General features: G+C 40.9%; 2 protein-coding genes across 5 annotated transcripts in view; one reads left to right on the forward strand and one right to left on the reverse strand.

The window, feature by feature from the left end:
* The window catches only part of tango2 (transport and golgi organization 2 homolog (Drosophila)), a 29177-nt gene extending 16408 nt beyond the window's left edge, over nucleotides 1–12769 (reverse strand). For 2 of the 4 annotated variants that reach the window (XM_036527357.1, XM_036527353.1), the window contains exons 1-4: nucleotides 12680–12769; nucleotides 8697–8826; nucleotides 4123–4211; nucleotides 611–730 (exon numbers count right to left, since the gene is read on the reverse strand). In XM_036527357.1, coding sequence (XP_036383250.1) covers nucleotides 611–730; nucleotides 4123–4211; nucleotides 8697–8752 — 265 coding nt within the window. In that variant the 5' untranslated portion in view covers nucleotides 8753–8826; nucleotides 12680–12769. The remainder of the gene's footprint in view (nucleotides 1–610; nucleotides 731–4122; nucleotides 4212–8696; nucleotides 8827–12679) is intronic. The other 2 variants (XM_036527354.1, XM_036527355.1) reach the window with 2 other exon arrangements.
* A 741-nt stretch (nucleotides 12770–13510) lies between these two features.
* arvcfb (ARVCF delta catenin family member b) overlaps nucleotides 13511–21039 on the forward strand; it is a 159583-nt gene continuing 152054 nt past the window's right edge. Inside the window, exon 1 of the mRNA XM_036527352.1 lies at nucleotides 13511–14275. The gene's annotated coding sequence lies outside the window, so the exon portion shown is untranslated. The remainder of the gene's footprint in view (nucleotides 14276–21039) is intronic.

Genomic DNA, 21039 nt, shown 5'->3' on the forward strand with positions numbered 1-21039 from the left:
AACAAGAAGCTGGAAGATGGTGAGTGAAGTAGCCAGATTTCAAGGCTAGAAAGCTTGCAATGGAAGACTGAGTGAGACTGTGCCAGCCACTGTTCAGCATTCTAGCTTCAGCGTGAAACTAAGGTGGACGGCCTTTTAAGCAACCACATCTGATGCGGAAGACCTCTGAGCTAAACCAGACCCAGAGCACTACCTCTGAGTCTAACCAAGAAGGACCACAAGCTTCAGCAGGAGAAGAACCCAGCCTCCTGTTCATAAAGGTGGTGAAGAGCAAGGGATCCAGCCGTGTCCTCTCCTGACCCACGCAAAAGCCAGGCCAGCAATGCAGGAAGCCACACGCCCAGAGGGGCAAGCAACACACCACTTCCTGCTGTGCCCTGACAAGGAGAGACCCTGACAAAGACTGAGTATAACAGTTAAACCTGAAAGAGGCACTAATAAAGGCATGCATGACAAAATATAATATGTTACCTACATATGGTATAATAGCCTGTACCTCGCTGAGTGTCTTTTATTTACTCAGAGTCTTCATCACTTGGAATCAATCCTGCATCCCCACATCTGGGCAAACAAACACAATAAGCACAGTGCAGGCCTGCTATTCAATTACCTCTGCCTTGAGCATCCGGATTTGTCCTTCCCTCCAGGTAATTGGTCAGGGCTGCCAGCCTGCCCCTCTTGCTGATCCCCAGCCATGATCCACCTTCCTTCCCCTCCTCCAGGTCCAAACCTGTCATGCAACACAGCTTGGTCAATCATCTGCCCCCGTCACGCGGCCAGGAAGAGCGCTGTCCAGTCAGCTCAAATATTTAACAGGTGTCAGCCGCTTACCTCAAATCAGTGGTATTTTATGGCTCATGTCTTTGATCCTCTAGACCACTACTGTAATCTCTGTCAGGTTGACAGCCTATTTCCTCTAATATAAATCGAATGACAACGAATGAGAGTAACCTCAAAGTTCCCTTTTAAGTTAGGGAGAAAGTTGAATTGAAGAAGGTGATTTGTCTGTCCCATCTACAGGCCCTCTGAGAGGGTATATCAGGAGGTTGGGTTTATCAGGCTGCCATGGCTGACGTTTTCAAAACTCATCTGTAACCCCTTCACGACCCTCCCAGAGCTAAAACCTCCCTTTGAGAAAAGCACCGTGAAATCCAAGTCTGAGCCCTCAAGCAGGGGCCAATACTGTCTGCTTTTTTTTTTCTTTACACTTTCTAAAAATACTTGGGGGAGTCGGAGTCAGCAGACGGCGTGGAATGCACGCTGTTTGTCTTCCAAGGAAACGCCAACAGGAATCCCGGGGGGGGGGTATCGTGAACCCTCCTCGTCCTCCACATCAACTTAAGATCAAGCAGTGAGTGCTGCAGACACCCACTGCCCTCTCAGACTAGTGCTCATCGCTGTCGTCTGATTAGCTCAGTCTCTATTATCAGCACATAATGCTCTGGTGCTTTGAAAGCAGTGAATAGATTAAATCCTGTCATGTCTACGACATGGTGCAGCCGACTGCATCAAAATGCACAGAGATGGTATGAAACAGTAAACAAATCACAGCAGGGGGAATATTCTCATTGCAGTGGGAATAATAAGGAAGTAATTGATATTCTCAGGTTTAAACCTAGTCGAGAGATTGTTTTCCCGAATTTACCAAGTTCACCTTGTGAATCAAGCATAAACGCAAAGACTGCTTGACCTTCAATAAAAAAAAAACCTTATAAACAAAAAGTTTATAAACACATCACCACAACAACAAAGTACATTTAGTTACATATATATCATACATGACATTCATTAGGCAATTGCTTTTATCCAGAGCGACTCACGTAGGTACATAATTTCATGTAATAAAACAGAGAACATAACAATGCAAAGTTATGCCTATCACCTTCCATTAGACTGCAGTGCAATCAGCTCTAACTTTTAAAGTAGCACGTTTACCTTGAAACGAGGGTGCAAGGGGAGGATTACCGCAGGAGCAGCAACGCAAGTCTCATGACATTCGTTATTCTATATGCGATCAATACAAGCCCTGAAAGCAGCCAGAGAACTTCAGAGAGACAGAGTCTCCTCTGCAGAGGAACCAGGGCTGGGCTTCACCCTAGGGGGAAGCGCAGCAGGATCTTTGAAGATGCAGTTATTGAAATACAATACGGGGACTCGACACTCTCCTCTGCATCTTTATCAGCTCTGCGAGCACGGAGAGGGACCGTGTCTGTCTGTGGCCAGGCACCGCCAGAGTACGGGAAATAGGGAGGGCAGACACTCTGTACACGCTCCCTGCCCTCGTCACTACACGCCTTTATGAAAATGGAGCTGTTGCACTATTAATTGTAAAAACCTATATGATATGACTAAGGATCAAGAAATAAAAAGCGCTGAGCAATGTCTGCACTATTTGCACCGTCACATAGCATTTTGCAGAGACACCGGTTCAGACATGGACAGGGGGATGGATGCAGAGTGTGGAGAACACCTCAGCCTGTCCGAATGCAGTCAGGCATGTTCTGAATCCAACCGCAGCAACCCCACACCCATCGATTCCTTCAGTGCGTATCAGGAGCCCAACACCTCTCTTCTGACAGAAGGACTTACACCAGCGGTGCTGGAATTTATTTCTGCCAAAGCAAATAACGCCAGCCATCAGTTAAAGGTCCACTCTTGGAGGTGAACCCTCAGATTATATGAGGGGGAAAAAAGAAAGATAAATGAAGAACAATCGATGTCTCCGCACTCCCTGTAAGAGGAGAAAAAGGAGGATTGACATCCGCGCAGTATCTGATTGAGAGGCAAGGTGGAGAACATCAGTCATTTAAAGGTTCTTCACCTCTGGCGTCCCTAGTGAACTGCTAAACAGTTCAATGGGTGAAAAGAATATGGAAAATGGCTATTTAAATTGCTATCGACCCTTACTCCCCTGCACGTGCTCTCTCCTAGGCAACCTCCTGTCATCCGCTACTTCCCTTCCCCTCTGTGCTGCTGCGTATAGGAATGTGCCTCTTATCCTCACTGGCCCCCTAGTGGAAGAATAAGCTACATGCAACCATCAAAGCTGTGGAATCGCTTACCATCTTGCGACACCAGCTGAAAACCCACCTGTTCAGCCTCCACCTAGCTTCACAGAACTAGGACATATTCTACACATAACACTCAGTACCTGATCACTTTAAACCCTGAGAAAAGTCTGATACAGTGCAACACTGCTCTTACAGATATAACTGCACGGTAGGACAAGTTACAATGATGCTCCTCTGGATCACTGTTTAGCATCATGTGAACCTTATTATATACATTGACATTACCGTTAACGATCATTATGAGCTTCTACGGCTATGTTAGTTACTCCTGTGATGTGCGTTTAATGCAGCAAACCTAGATGGCCTGGCAACTTGTTATTGATCTGCCAATGATCTGCCAAATTAATCTTTTTACTACTAATAATAATAATCATCATTGTTACAGATTTTCTTTTATGAAGAAAATTTCTTTTTTTATTTTCAAAAATCATGTGAGGGGTAGCAAATGACATGAAGGAGGCACTATGTTGCTGCAATAGCTGTTAATAAAAGCTATGCGTTTCTGCAAAACAATGCAGAAACTTTCACAGAGCAATATCAAAACTGGAATATGTTCAAGTGGCAAACACTACTGATCATGACAGAATGAGATACTGCAGTTCATACAACTGGCCTGGATCAGACTTCTTTTCACTCTGAGTGCAAGGAAATACTCAGAGGAGCCCTGATAAAGCAATGCTTCAAATGCGCAGCAGGAGACACTGTGTTCCAAACTTTGTGCAGCCTTTGCCAGCATTCTGCTCCATGAAGTGCTCCTGGATGTCAGCTCAGGAACCAGCTTAGATTTTCAATGCTGCCATCCAGTACTCTATACACTTAACGAATAATGAAATGATTAATTGGGGCACTTGTTGCATTAATTCTTTCTGTAAAGGGTTGTTGACATGGAAACTGATATTGGGTATATGAATACATTGGCACTCTGTCAGGGAGTGCAGTAAAGCATTAAAATCAAGGCCTTCATTTAGCAAGTAAATGAGGGAGCACTTTTTTTTCTTGACCTTGTAGCTTCATGGGGCTTCTCCACTTCAAATCAAGTGTGCATACTCACCACTGAGGATCTCATTGCCGCTCCCCCAAAAATCGGCGGCCTTAGACGGCCTGTGGTAGAACTCATCTCTGTTGGCAGCCAAAATGAGCCTGAAAGACAGAGAGAAAAATGGGTCCCTTCAGCAGTGCTCGTGAAGGCAGAACCAGTGATGACAGCTTGAATTGTTGTGAAATATTAGCTTGAGCCGTTTAACGTACCTTGTGTTCTCCCCAGCAACCTCTTGATCTATTGAAATACGCAATTGATTTTAAAGGGCACTCCACTGAAAAATCATAATAGGATATGTTGTCCTTTATGTTTTAAAAAAGCTGATGGAGCCTTTTTCATGTCACTAGTCAATACCTTTTCATCTAGACCTGAGGCAAATCCTTAGAATATGTACCTCATCTGAAGTCTCTGCCATATTCTATGTTGGGGAAAGTTTTGGCTCACTGTTGGAGATTAAATATGATAATAGTCCTTGTTCAACTCCGATGCCAAAAAGGTCTGCTAGGCCCCAATCGATACTGAATAAATACATGCACAATTTGCACATGATGATTTTTTTTGTTTTAACAGCATTTGTGCTTGCAAAGTCTCTCTGAAAGCCAAATGTGGATGCACTTTTCTACTTTATGATTTTGAATGATTAACTCTCCAGCCAAAATGCCTCTTTGAAAGTGCCCTGCATAGCTTGTTTTGAGACAGTAATATGTAGAATCTCTCTTTAATGTAGCAGACAGTATCAGTTTGCGAGATTCGATGACATGCTTTTTGAAACGTGCAACCTGCAAGAGTAGAGACATGCACCTGTGTTTTTTGAGGACACCAGTCCTGGCAGTGAATATTTACACCCTGCTCATTTGCAAGTCGTATTTGGCATCCATGGCGATGCGGGAGTGCAGCATTGCAGGGCACGCTGAGGTGGAGGTCATGCAATCTGTGGTCATCAGCGTAAACAAACGGGGGCGATCGTTTTTGCCCGCCCTCCACCTTTGCCCCCGGGCGGCAGCTGCAGCTAAGAATGCTGCTGCGTCCTCACTATTCCACCCTACGCTTGCCCCTCCGCCCCCGCCACTTTCATTAACTTTCACCCCCCCGCCCCCATGTCGCACACACACGCTCACTTTCCCCTCTCTCTCCCCGGCTGTTGTAAATATGGGCAGGGTAAGTGTCTTAACTTTGAGGCAAGGGCAAATCTGATACTGTGTGGGTATTCCAGCAGCCTGCAAAACCGCACCTTCCTCAGTTCACCAGAATCCCAATTTGACAAGAGAAATTAACAGTGCTACTGCCATACCAACCCAATGCTGTTTGTGTATACAATAAACATGCGTGCTTACAGTGCACCCCACAATGTCGACACACTTCCCTGACTCAACAAGGAATCTTCACTGTGCACACATTTAAACACTTGGCAGGCTATGGGCCATAAAAACCCTCTCTCACCCTGGCAGAAACGGTGAGGTTTTCCTTTTTAACAGCGGGGCGGGGTGGGGGTACCCCATGTGCACCCCCCCGAGGACACGGCTCTCTTCAGCCTTTTCCAGGCCCTTCCTACAGCTGGGGAATGACTCATTATTATAATGGATTGGCTGATGACTGCACATTGACTGGCTGTGCCAGTGGCTTTAGTGGAGCACGTAGCTGGACTAATCCAGACTGTGAGCACACTCCCTCCGCTGCGGTCCCGTTTCCAGAGAGGCACGGCCTGCCAGTGACCCTTCCTCCGGGACACCACATTTCCACCTTTGTGTGCAGAAACGTGAAGGCAAAAAGTAAACCAAAAAACAGATAAAAATCATACATATGCCCCCTCTCCCTCACTGGGTCACCTGCTCTTCTGTTGGCCTGAGACAAACACTACATTTCTGATGGCAACTCCTGATTTTTAAAAAGGTTATTCCTTTGTTATGTGTAAGATAGTAAAGATTTGTAGAGACATTAGGAGGCAAAGATCACCAAATCAAGTATATCGGAAATTAAAGATCACAACTTGATATCTTTCAGTGGAAATTGGCCATTTAAAAAGGGGTTTGCAAATGAATGCAGTAGCACGGTTATTACTACAAACAGTGATTTAAACAAACACTTAACCAATGCAGATCGCAGCTGAAGGGAATCCTATAATGTGGAGGACTAAACGCGCTGCTCAGCTTGGAGAGACTTTATTGCCACTGTCCCTAATGTTGCGTTTGACATTAATCTTTAGAGACTTTTACTAACGTTGCACAACTGTCACTTATTTAGTATGGCAATGGTGCATGACTTAGTGACTTCGCATTACTGTTCAGCTACTGTTCATGAATCATTCACCCCCCCCCCCCCCCCCAACAGTGTCCTGCTCCTGGTTTGGAGCATGCTTTATGGTCATGCTGAGGCAGCAGAATGTGCTGGTCACAGTGTCCTGTCACAGGGAAAAGGCCTTCTGTAACGAGCCTGGGTGCCATGAACAGCGAGGAGCCCAGCAGTACAGCCACTCCATCTGAATTTAATCCACAGTACAGAAGATACGGTTTGCATATTACTAATTAATGCATTAAATATTACATACCTCAGGGTGAAACTGCTGGACCTTGACTGACTGTCTGGCCATGTGTGCATTTTTAAGTGACTGGTGTACACCAATGGAAGAAACTGCTGTAGCCCCAGAGAGGAGGTGGCATGTCACCTCCTTTGGTAACCCCTATCAGCTCTGCAATCAGGAAGTATCTGGGCACACAGCAATATCAAAATCGCTGCTGGGATTAATCAGAGTCGAGTCTAAGCCTCTCTCCACCACTCAACTCCATAAGTCATTGGTGCACCTTCTGCCAACCCCCACCTGCAATGTTTACGGGAAAGCTCAGAAACATCACTTCTATTTAATGATGTGGATTCACATGTCATTAGCATTTGCTGACAAAAGAATTACAGGAAATATAAGGCCAATGTATACAAAATGACCTATTGAGACAAGCACACAACACTCTATGCTATAGTCCTTGTTGCAAAATACCTGAACTGCTTATGTGCAGCACAAGGTCAGGTCAAGGAGCTTTGGGGTCAATGGTTCCAAATGCTAACAGTTATTCCAAACATATAGATGTGAAAGGAGCTTGGCTGTTGTGTGCAGAATAATGACTACAGCACTCATTATATCTTGTTCTGAGCTTCTTGCTTGCCACAGAGCACAGACCCCATTTATCTTGTCAAGAGGGAGCGTATTTTAAAAATAAACTAACTGAATAAATTGACCTAGAGGGGTCACCCACATGAGTATCAAAGGCTAATGGATACAAACCAGTTTCCAATCGCACATCCTTAAAAAATATCAATGTCTTCCCAGAGACAATGGTGCTAATGGACTCAACACAGATATGCCGTTATCTGTTTATATGAGCCTATGGGAAGTCGAGGGATGCAATTACGAGAGAGTGCATTAACCAGGGTACAGCAAAATTACAGCCAAGCTTGTCCCAAACAGAGTGGTCATCAATGAGGCAATATAATACTCCTTTATCTCATTAAGAATGAATTCATCTTGCCCATTAATCTCAGCTGTGTCTTTGCTGTTAAAGGCAAGGCTAATTTATTAAAAGGAAATCTGTTTATCACATGTATGGTTAACAGAGACTGTAAGGGAATTTATAGAAAAAAAAGTTGATTTGTTGAGGGTGACGTTCAATAAAAGCAAAAAAAAAAGTCTCACTCTCTTGAGCAATATTGTCAGTTTCTTTCCTTTTTGCTGGATGTCAGTCTGAATCATTAGTATGTATCAAATTGTGCAGGGGACAAAAAGAATAAAAAGTGAATTCATTAGACTGCTGCTTTAAATTCAGTCTAATTTAATGCAAAACTTGCTGTAATCTGTTACTGAAAGTAACAGACAGTTCGCACAACACTGAACACAGTCTAGAGTCAAAATAATAAAAATGCTCCCACACCTCTGCTAAGAGCTTGTTAAGTGCGAAGAATCTCCATCAGAAAGGCAGCGATGGATCCCTGCCAGGTGGAGAGCTTCTACAATCGCAGGGATTATTTTAGGCAGGGCTCTAAACCGCACACTCAGGCGCATTGACTTCTCTTCTTCCGAGAGCTCCGAAGTGCAAGGGCCCTGCCCGCAAAAGATCAGCTTCGACTGTGGGAAAGGTTAGAAAAACCAGGCTCTCCGCCTCGTGATCCACGGGATAATGCCGGGTGGCTTATTTACGCAGAGCCGGTGAATGCAGCGATTGAGAAGTGGGAGCAGAGTTCCTCCAGCGCTTCCAGCCCGCTCCTCTCTGGCCTTTCGTTCTCCAGTAGATCAGTCGAGCGCGTGGGGCTGCGATGCCCTCCTTGTGCAAGTCCATGGACAAACGCGCTTCTCCCAGTTCACACGGGAATGTCATGCTTTGTGTGGTGTGGTTGAGAGACATACTGCATCATCCTACTTTTTTTTTTTTTTTTTTTTAACTTATTTCATGTGTCAACAATTGTGCATACATGAAAAAAACGTGTGTTACAGTTGTCTGAGCAAAGTGAGTTTCATCCATGTATGAAGCACTACACATAAATCCCCCTCCCAAACGCAGCTGCTGGGAAAAATTTTTAAATTAGGAAAATAAACTCCTCACCTATATGCATTTTTGGATGCAGGGCGAGGATCGAACTTGAAGAAGATGATACACATGGGGGATGTTGGGGACGCCCACTCTCTCACACTGAAAATGGTCACAATCACTGCCAGGTCATGCTGCACAGGGGCTAAGAGATGGACCAAGGGAGAGAGAGGGAGAGGAAGCCCAAAAAAAAGAGAGAGAGATGAAAGTGAGGTTACTGCCCACAAGAGCAGGGATGCACATTCAACACTGAAAGGAGAGAGGAAACAGCAGGCCTACCACTCTCCCAAGCCCCAGATGTGCAACCTTCCCTGATGAGAGAATTCACTGTTAACACAGCGTTTCTTTATGGAGGGAGAATTACAGTGGACCCATATGGAGCAGAGCCAGAAACAGCACATTTGCGACAGCTGTATCATCCCAGGCTGCCTGACAACCACCAAATTAAAGTAATATATTTTCCAAGTTGGTGATGTGGTTGAGCTTCTCTCTAATTCCTGCCATGAAACCTGGAGTGGTTTTATGGAGCAACAGCACTGACAGGATCAGTTTTATTAAGCACTCGCCTAATGCTTCACGGTTTAAAATTTTCACCTCAAATTAAATAACACTAAAAATAAAATAATACAAAGTTGCCGAGTCAGAAACTAAAAATGAAATATGGATTTAATTTAAGGAAATGTTATTCTTGTTAGTCCTTTGTGGCATTATACAATTTTCATGATGCACAGCCACTGCTTAAGGCTGATTATATAAAGTAGAGATCGTAAACACCTAAAAACCCGGTACTTCGTAACTGACAAAAAGAAACATTAACTGACACAATATCACAGAACAAGGAGAGTGGAGAATAGACCTATAGACCATGCAGGAACGCAAACCGAGAATGGCAATAAAAACACTGGCCAACTCAATTTCAGTTATTACAAATCAAGTCGTAGCACCTTTTGTTTTACATCTATATTTTATGAGAAAATGTATCCAAAAATGTGCTGCATTGCATAACTAATACCTATGATGAGTAGATGGGTCCTTTAATCAGACCTTTCATGCTTGGTTCCTCAGGAAATCTCTCTCAGCTTAAGGCCCCAAGAGTATTTACCTTGCAAACTGAGTCCCACGATTAGAAAATAATCAACCAGCAACACCCTCAACCAAGAACTACTCACAATGTGCCATACAACATGTAAAAATGATACAAGGTTAACAACATCACTGCAGCTATAATCATACAATGAAAAACATATAGAGTCAACCATAAACAATTATACCAACCTCTCCTGCATGGAGTTGTCAATGTATTTAGCTCTCTTTCTCACTTTAAATAGACAATATTTACCTATCAGAGAAGCTGCTGTAACTGCATTAGGAACCAATGCTTCAAAGTATAATTTAGCTCATGAGATGACCAGTGTCCAAAAGGGGTAAATGCAGCAATTGACTTCTGTTCCTCTCAAACCTTTCTTTGAAGGTAAGATACATTGATTTCTCTTTTGTGTCTTGAGCACAAACACCACAGCTCGGCAACTTTGTATTATCAGAGAAGCTGCTGTAACTGCATTAGGAACCAATGCTTAAATGTATAATTTAGCTCATGAGATGACCAGTGTCCAAAAGGGGTAAATGCTGCAATTAACTTCTGTTCCTCTCAAGGCTTTCTTTCAAGGTAAGTTACGTTGATTTCTCTTTTATGTCTTGAGCACAAACACCACAGCTGGCAGCCCCTGCTAATACACCAGCAGGCTCATCTCTTCTTTTAAATCAAGCACAAATCTGTAGTAAGGGAGAGAACTGGTTCTAAATACCCCCTCCACAGAGTTGTAAAATGTATTGTTTCAGCACTGACATTATAAAATGGACTAAATCATTTATGAGGGGAGCTTTCTAATTAACCTCTGATTTAAAAACAAAAATACAGACAAATTCCTATTGGTCCACTGTTAATAGGCCTATCTGAAATACTAAACTGCCAAGCATTGGCTATGAAGAATGGAGAATTAATAATGTAACAAGCACAACAAATTAAGAGCTACTCAACACAGCTGTTGTCCACAAGCATTTGTAATTAGTCCCACCAGAATTTTTTGACCGCACATGTAATAATCATTTGTAGAGAAAATGGTAAATTGATCAACTGTGAGTGACACTCCGGAACAGGAAGATCCCAATGGTTGCTTAATGCTTTAGAAATCCATCGTCAAACCTTTACAGACCAATCCAGCAGAAAGACAGAGATCAATAAGAACCCCTGAATGTGGTGGTGTGGAGGGTGACAACATCTGCATAAAGACAGGATGACTGTGATTGTGACTATGGTAACTGCAGTGTGGTATGGTGTGGTGGGGGACTCTCCAAGCAAGATTCCTCTCAGGAAAAAAAAAAAACCCAAGTCTAGCCACTGAATAATTGAGCAGTACTTGGACAAACCGTTGGCTGAACCGCCTGCTGTCAGTGCAAACGGCTGACATCAAAGAGCAACCCTCTTAGTCTCCCTTAATCAAAACACTTGAAATGGAAAAAACTTGATTTAGCTATGTTCCTCTTAAGGGGACTTTCTCCATCATCTTATCTTTACAACCCAGTCCTCAAACTGTACAAGCACCAGCTGCACTTCAAAACATTTTCTGGGAAGAAAAAAAAAAAAAAAACTTACTAGAAGTCATTAGATGATTTCTCAGCTACCCATTACATTTCAAAAGACTGGCCTGCTTTACTGCATGAAGGTATTAGAGAATTCCTAAAAGTCAGGAAAAGTCGTGAGAAAGACAAAAACAGACAGGTGCACACACATGCTGCCTGTGAGAATGATTCACCTTAAGAGTGATTCGTCGCGCAAAACAAAATGTGTATGGGACTGTCCTTTCAGATCAAGTAAGAGGGATGAATACGGTTTGTATTTTGAACTCTACATTTCCCATTAAAAAGAGCCAAGCAATTTCGACCCTGCTGTGTTCTATCAAGTGAACAATAGGCTTCTAGAATGTTTAATGCTGTGCAAAATTGACAGTTTTATAATCGCTTTCCATCTGAGGTCAGCGGAGTGGAAAAATAAAAAACAGAACTGTTCATCTCCCGTAAACCATTTAATGAGGAAACACCCACCTCAATAAAAATAAAGTAGTGCAAGAGGCCAGTAAAGAATACAACTTTAAAATATCAGTGCAATCGGCCATTATAATGTCACTTATCGTGAGTTTGTTAAATCTCTCAAATATGTGGATATGATAACCATTGGGGGAAAAAAAACGACGTCAGCGGCTGTAAAAATATATTCTGACTTCATGTTCTCTGTGTTCACGGACGGTTATAGGCTCTAACCAGCTATTAATTCTTGGCTATACTCTTTTGCTTAAATCCTTACAACATACTGGAAATTAAACATAATATATGTTTCATGTGAATATATACTGCCCAGCTTTCTGTACAGGACCTTGGCCACGTATGAGCTTTACTTTCAAACCACTGCAATCTATCAGATCAGTCTAGCTAAATAGCTAATTAGCTAATCGACAATCGCTACATTCTTCAACGTTACTGCATTTTATCTTGCATAGCCCATGATAGCTTGCCCACTGGTTGCAGGTGTTAGTTAGCGAGCCAGCCAACTAAGTAGGTTACTGTTCCTAGCTAGGTGACGTTAGCTATAACTCCACACATGATGCTGTATTGGTTGCTATCTTACGAGCTACCATAGCTGTACCAGAGACTGTAGGTAATCAGAGGCTGTCACCAATGAAACACTGCAAAATACACAACCAACTGAAAAGCAAGATTTTACGACAAACGTATGTAATGTACCCAGCTCTAAACAGACAGCTACATAGCTAACGTTACTCAACTAAAGCGGTCACAACATTAGCCTCTCAAGTAGCTAACGTCAACAGTAAGTAACAGCTATTGTACATGGCCTATTTATACGCTGAAAACTTTGTCGTTTGTGAAAATGGCTAGCTTAATAGCTAAATGTTTCAGGAAAAATGTCGACTGTTGCACTGCACCTTAATTGATTACTCACGAGTCCAATAGCTGTTTATGATCAATGCATTGGATTAACTAGCTAGCAAGATAGCAACATCTCACGGGTTACAACCTTGTTTTAGTGACGCTCCAGCAACGCGCGCTGTGATTGGCTACTGGGTACTGAGTAGGGGAATCATTTTTGTTTGGCTCTGCCCCATGTTCATAATTTACATCTGTAGTGTAAAGGATAAATTTTGATACAGAGGAAGTTCGTAATACTGTTCGTCCATACATTGGACGTTGGATAGAATTACACCTCAACTCGCACTTAAACTAGCAAAACATTAATGGCATACTAACCAAATTTAATGTTGAGCTGTAGCTCTCAAGATTGACGGTCATCTGAGCAAATACCAATCCCTAAAACTCCCACAGTGCCCCCGTAATCTTATAGTGAGCTAGGTTGCTTGCAATTTTACTTAACTTGCAAACCCACGTTGCTTGCCTGCTTGTTTCAGATTGCATTTAATTTGTCTTTAGCATAAAAGATAGCGAGGATTATTCAAATGAGGTCCGACGCACATGACAACGAAACCTCGGGTCTTTTCGCTGCCGTTCTAAATACCGGGCTGGATACTCCGGCATTTGCTGTAATTGCGAGTGGAAAGCGTCCGCACGTTGTGACTGACAAGGACTAAACCAATGACATTAAGGTAACTTTATTGTTTCTTTGGTTGACGGCACAAACTATCCAATCAGATATAAACAAACCGGGATTTTTGTTCCTCGAAGGCCACTGAGATAGGGTGGGATTTACCTCTTAGTTGCTGTGTTAGATTTTTTTCTTGTTTGTTGTGTTGGTCGTAATTTTGACTGAAGAAAGGGGGAGCGTGTGGGACAGCCACTGTAGTACCCTTGCCTCTTTTAAGAGAACAGAAAATTCACAGCCAGGACTTTTTTTAAATCGCTCACATTTTGCTGCAGACCATCTAATCAGAAACCGCGTTAGAAATCATTTGGCAAACCATTTGAGTTTGTACAGATTTTTTTCTGTACAGTTGCTAAAGTAAGGGAAAACACACCTGGATAGGCTATGAATAGTTAGTAGCGTACGAACTATATTCTGTAGGTGCCTAGCTACATTTGAACCAGCCAAATCTGGACAGAAAGAAGAAAGAATAATTTGATAAACAAGAGGAACATGCAATTGAAATAAATCCTCTTGCTTTTCTGAAGCATTCCAGCTCACGCGATATACATATGTGAGCTGTGTTTTTAAATCCATCTGTTGTTTAAAAGATCTGGAACATTTTTGAGCCACTGCTAAAATATCATTACTATTACCCGGGTGATTTATTCAGATCGCCAGCTACTACATGAGTATCTCAATCCCGTTTAACCCAATTGGATTATATTATTTTATTTTTTGTCTGAGGGGCTGCATCGGTTTTTGAGGGCAAGAAACGTGAATTCATATTCTAATATGAAGACTGTTCCCTCGCTTTAAAGTGAAAAATCATTGTAGCTACTGGTGAATAGAACACAGAGGAACCATCTGGCGATTCGATTGACAAGTTTACACACCGCTCTCCCTGCGCGTGCTGTCCTTAACTCCTGACGAAGGGAAAAGAAAGGTAGGAATTAAAATAAATTTGAACCTTGCAATGTACAGTTCAACACCTTGTGTGTTAGTGTTGTGAGAAACATCGACCGTGCACACATAAGGGAAAGCTCTGTCACATTTCTATCCGAATAATGCCGTTTTTCACTTGTACTGTTGCTAGCTTTCTAGCTAGCTAGTAACATAGAGATGAACCGCTTTGTGCAGAGATGCTTTGCAATTGTCATGGAGATTGAAGGATTTAGTGTGCCCATAAGAAATGCAGTGCTATTGTGGAGCAACTGTGCATTTATTATAATTGCTTTCCTAAATGTGATCTTTACATGGGTTATTGGTTTCATTTACACTCAGGAGGCAGCTGTGTGTTCAATGTAAAATGTAATTAACGTCCGGTTGCCGTTAAATCTGTGAGGTTTAGAGAGAAATCTCGTCGGTTCAATTAAAGTTAGCTCTTTTGTTTAGATTAAGTAGCAAGCCTGCTGATCTATTGCATCGCTAATGTAAAAATAGTCTTGCCATTCTGGAATTCGAGATGTTCTTCAATTATATCCAGTTTGCTTGCCAAGTGGAATTAGGCTAACATTGCAGTTTTGCCCGTGCTGCAGTGTGCACGCACGCTGTAATAGTCCAGTGCAGTTGTGTTATTAAGTAAAACACGGAATTTTTTGACGTGTGCGTAGATAGCTTGCTAGCTCTTTTCTTTCTTTCACGATGTGAAAACGAAAAATTGTAAATGAAGCGCTTCACTAGAAAATGTGTGTATCATAAAGAAAGTGAGTGTGTTACACCTTTACATCAATATCCATTGTAGCATACTATGGTACGCGTTTACTTCGTTGTAGCAAAACAGGGGATCGAAGATAAAAATTAGAAATTACCCGCAGCGAAAAAGAACTACTACATTAGCGGGACTCGAGTAAATGTAAGCTACACACCATGTACGTAATAATAAAACAACCAGCAGTGTGGATCACAACGATTTTAACGATATATGTGTAAAATTAGTCGTTGGCCATCCATGATGGTCATGGTGATGGACGTAATGACGAAACATTCTGCACATAGTTTTAACATCATGGACCAATGTCAACAGTTTTTTTTTGTTATTCATAACTTTTGTATGACTGGGGGATAATTTGTTTTTCAACGAACCATATGTTAAGATGAATAAGTGAAAAGAGGTTGCCCCGGTGACTGCTTGCATGAAGCCGTGTTATCTGTCTCCAAAGTACATATGGTTGACTGAAATAAAGTAAAATATAGTTTATTTTTTTTAATAATTATGTTTAATATATTGTCATGGAAAATTACATGCCATGCCATTTGGTTCCTTTTCCTTTGTGTTTACCTTTTTTCCTTTCCAAAATAAATTTATACAAGTGACTTCGATTTTTGATCGATACCTTTATCTTTAAAAATCATTTGAACCTCAGATACGCTTGAATTTAGTCATACTCTAAAAATCGTGAGTGAGGTGATTTGCAGTCTTACCCATTACAGCACGAAAGCATTAAGGGTGTTAATTTCAGATGATATGGCTGCTGCACGACAAAAATAGGTACTCCAGAAGGTCAATATAGATATGCACATACAGTTGTATGAATGAATAAAAATAGCTGAAGTCAGTCACAAGGTCAAGATTTGGGTAGAGACTGGCTCAGTTACTTGTGTGTGGATGGCAGTTCACAAACTCGTTAATCTTCATTAAATACTGCCATTGAATAATTAGTACCAGACATTAATGTTTTAATGGCTTTTAGAAAGATCAAACCTCGGGTACAGGAAGGAATGGTGTGAGAAACACAAGTTCAACTGGAGTACACATTTTGGGTTTAGGTTTTTGTGTGGCAAACAGCAGTAGAATTAATTTCATTGCTGTTTATCTAGTTACGTATTGGGTTAGCGTACATGAATTTGCAAATAGAAATTGCACACTTTTTTTTGAATAGGCTACAGCCTTATCACACATTTCATAATTCATACATGCTGCAGCTGAACTGATGTTTGGTTAGGCAACAGGTGGGTGTCCTGCTGTAGTTTTGTGATGATAACACCAAGTATGGGTGATTGAATAATGTCTGTAAGCTGTAAACAGAAAGGAACACCGGATGGACTGAATTGTGTGTCTCAAGTGAGCTTTTGTCTTGATATTTTACATATGAAGTCCAGGTGCAGTCCGATTTAAAACTGTTCTTTATGAGCCCATGTTGTCCTTATATACTTAAAAGTGAGACACTTTTCAAGTGTTATATCAATCTGTTATAACTGTGTTTTTATGACATTGATACTGGTGCATCCAACCAGTGGAAACTGTGGAAAACACAAATATATGGAGTTCTTGCAGTTGTTGACGGTTGACCTTACCCTGGGGCTTTCCCCACCATCATTACTGTTGCTGTGTGTGTAGAGCGAGACCCGACAAGTGTGTTTGACTGCTGAGTAACAGGTCTGTCAGTGTTGTATTAGAAATGAAATGTTTTATTCCATTTTATTCTTAATGAAACTTAGTATTCTAGTATAACACTGATAGGCTTGTGAACATACTGCAAAGATAGTCAACATTTGGAGCTCTCTATAAATGTCTGTTGTAAATGTTACGTTGCCAGGAAGCAATATATGGTATTGTATATGTGTTGTTACAGTACCAAGGTAGGAATGGTTTTGCACAGTGTGCTGAAAATTGTGGATAGGATGCTGAATTACCAAATGGAGCTAAATATTTAATTTTTTTAGCAGTGTTCTGCCATCATGTTACTTTTGTTTGTTTGTTTTGTTTGTTTTTGTTTCTAAAATCTAGAGTAATATTAATGTGGGTGTTTATTTACTCAATTTCATGAAGAAATGATTTATACTCCCTTAAATAAGTGTGTAATAACTGAGCCAGTGATAAATGTGTTGACATTAACATTGACATTAACATTGCATGCGAAAGGTTTTAGCTAACATCACTATTTTGACCAAATTACTGTTGTTACCATGCTTGTCACTGTTTAAAAAGCTGATCTATTACAGTGATAATACAGTAGCCTATGTCTCAAACAACATAGAGCTAAGCACATAAATGTGAAAATTGCTCATTTATATACCTAATTTACTAGCTAACTGGCAAAATGTGATTGTAATGATAAAACTGCTTATCAGTGTAATGACTCGCTTAATGTCTTCATTGTAGTTCTGGGAGATCTGGGTGTTAAATTCAGTCGTGAATCTGACCAAGCCTTTGAGCTAACCGCTATGGTGTTTTTAATTTTGAGTAACACATTCACGTGAGTATTGCATGTTTAAATGACATGCTTTCCACATCACACATTGGGGGGGGGGGGGGGGGGGGGGGGCACTAAAATGTCTTAAAGATATTGTGTAAGAATTGAAAAATGCTATACTTGCAGAAATGAATTACACATTGTTTGAATGTCATCCCCACTGCCAATAAACTACCTGATGTTTTAATTTAGCTTTCTGGCAGACACATTTCTAGGAGTGCAAAGGAGAGTGCTGCCTACATTAGATTGTATTGTATCTATACAATGCACACTTTGATGAACAGTTTGCCTTTCTTCTGATTAAGTGATTTCATAAGTGCCATATGAAATGATACTACATTGTCATAAAAAGTGAAAGTCTCGTCTACCTGTTCATGTAAACAAATTGCTGTGTCTTTCCTTACTGAATAGAATGGGCTCAAGGTTCACGTTGGGAGATAAAGCCGACAGACTTGCATCAGTGTGGGAGTATGGAGGCGGATGCAGCCTACATTAAACAGTTGAGTGATGAGACTTTGCAGTACATGCTATAATGAACAGTTGGCCTTCCTCTTCATTGAGTGATTGTAGAAACTCAATAAAGTCTGACACTGCATTATCATAAGGACGCTAGGTTCTCACCAGCCTATTCACATAAATGACTCTACCTTTCCTTGCTGAATAAGAGAGAGGCCATATTGAAGTAGTGTTTAATGTTTCATTGTGCCTTGAGTGCCATAAAATATATTTTGTAAATGGTATGTTACATCTTAATGCGACTGTAGGTAGTTAAGCCACTGTCAGAGCTCAAGTTGTGATGGAACACATAACCGCTCTGATATGAAAGCAACTTGTCATGGATCTCCATTTAAATCCATTTAATTAGTATTAAATGTATTAAATAAGCCTACAGTATGTTCTTTTTCACAAGGTGAACATTTTTTCAAGATGATGGTTTTGCAGATGAAATTGAACAGTCACTGTTTGGAAAACAGCTGGAGTCGGCACAATGGGCACCAAGAACTGAGGGTGTGTAAATAAAGGAAATGTGCAGTGCAGGTAGGACTTCAGTCTGTTTTAACTCTTTGGGCTTTAGGTAGAGAAGCAGAAATGGGAACACCTATGTTTTAACAGCATGCTAATGTAATTATCTTGGTGTGCATTGTGGCACAATTAGTTCATTTATTTATCCAACAGTGCATAAGGAGAATAAATTGCTAACAGGAAAAGATTTGGAAAGGATAGTCTGGTCAAAATTATGCTAATCAGGGCAACTATACCCAAAAATTCTACATGACAAATGTAGCATTTACATCAAGGAGGGGAATGTCTGAATAAGAAAGGTCTGAGAAAAGTTAGGGCTTTGAAATAAGACATTAGGCCTGAAATGAGCTAAGAATTGTTTGGTGTTTCATCTTCAGGTGATCAAACTATTACCATTACTATTATAGAGGGGTGTTTTTATTTATGAAGGATGATTTTAGCTGAATAGCCTGTTTTTCCAAGATGAGTTTGAAAATGATTCCTTGTTAAACTTGTAACAGATTAGTTTGTAGTACTGTAGTACACTTTTACCTCTGTAAACCTTTACCTTTCAATCACCTTTGCAGTCTTAGCTAACTCATACATGAGTTTGATTGATATAACACAAATTTTCAACAAGTGGTGTTCGTATTCCAAAAGAGTGGTGGGGGTGACTTGTGAAACTCTATAATGTGTAATAAGACTTCAGTGTCATGTGCATGACACAGACCAGTGATTACTAACATACTTTAAAAGCCATGCAGTACATGCTTAATAGCTTAGTCTTCAAGCTGTAGTAACTTTTATATACTACTTACTGTAATCACCCCCATTGCCTGCCTTTCAGGGCAGAACTTGGTTTTGATAGTCAGCCGTATTCAGCCTTGTTTTCCTCTGTTAACAATGACTGTGGAATGTTAGTTTCTCAGCTATAACTGAAGAGAGGTGATTTCACATGGTAATGAACTTGTTGAACACTATGAACACTAATTATGTTAGGGTTTGTGTCACCTTGCATTTGAAATGTTTTCATCTGTTCTTCATAGAACCTATTGGACGTCACAGTTCTCTGTTACTCTAAAAGATCTTGCTTTCATTATTTTGTTAGAACTGTTTTACGTCCTGTTGCCTGAAATTAAACTTACACAAATTAATTCACACTCAAAAGTTAAATTAAGGACGCTTTAAGTTTGCAAAAAACTGGGCCAGATTTAATGAAATATTGCATACTGAAGATGGTCTGCATCTGTAAAAATCTGTGTGGGATTTACTAACCTGTTGTGGTTGAAATACGTAATTATGAACCCTTTCTTGATACTTATGAAATTCTGCCATCATATAAGTAGCAGGAGACCCCTGTAACTGGGAGGAGATTTGCGGCCATTAATTATTCCATCATATTTTAAGACAAGTTTTTTTCAAAACCTCATAGAGTGCACTGCATAAGTATCAGGACAATGACATCAAAATTGTTGTTTTGCTATATATTCGTGCAATGTAGATTTGAGATCAGCAGATGAATATGAGGCAGGAGTACATTGTTTCCTTATAACTGTGTGCTTGTGGTGCATTTGTTTTACCATTTAGCACAACAACACTTGTGTATTCAATCTATTTTTAGTGAGCACAATTATAGGGTTAAAGTATTGATCCATAATCCAGATTGGAGGGCTTTAAAATTTTACAGGCTTTGAAAATCAGGTGACAACACCTGAATTTGAGACCCAGCATATGTATGACAGAGAAGATGACGTGCAAAGATTCAATCTCAAAGTCTCATACTTCTGCTGTGTACTTTGCTTTAGCATAAACTTTAATTCATATCCTATCACATACCCCAGATAATAGTTGACCATGGGCAAATGCCTTGGAGGACATGTACATGCCTGGCTTCTGCACTGTATATTTGCAGAAAGTATTGTGATCAGGACAGTGTAATGCTCAGTTGGTGATTGGTCAAAGAACAAAATAATGCAGCTTCTCCGATTATTCTTGGTCATCCTGGCTCTTGTAGTTGGCAGTAACTTTGCGTTGTCCACGTGCTGGACATTCAGTTGTGGGACGAATGTCATACTTACAGCTCCACAACCTAGTCGAAAGACTAATAAACTAGAAGTTCACATTTGTACGGGCAGGCCAGTGCTTCACTTTTGTGGGCCAGTGAATTTTATCATCTATTTTTAGCTGAGAGCAATGCAAGAGACTTTGGCAGTTGGCTTCTGTCAGCAGCAACCTTCATCATGGTTAGATATGGATTTAGGATTCAGTCATCACTTCTGGGCTCCCTGCTGGATCTGGTGTTTGGCGGTTTCCAAATATGGAACTGTTGCATCCCTGAATGTTAGCCTGTTAAATGGCCCATTTTGCAACATTCTTGGGATTAATCATGACACTTCAGAGAATGATCAACAGACTAGCAAACAAAAACAATGATCGGACCTAACGACGCCACTGCTTGAGATTCTACTCAACTTGAAATGATATTCAGTTTTAAATAATGCATAATAACGTA

Source organism: Megalops cyprinoides, chromosome 4 (assembly GCF_013368585.1).
Source record: "Megalops cyprinoides isolate fMegCyp1 chromosome 4, fMegCyp1.pri, whole genome shotgun sequence".
Classification (NCBI taxonomy): domain Eukaryota; kingdom Metazoa; phylum Chordata; class Actinopteri; order Elopiformes; family Megalopidae; genus Megalops; species Megalops cyprinoides.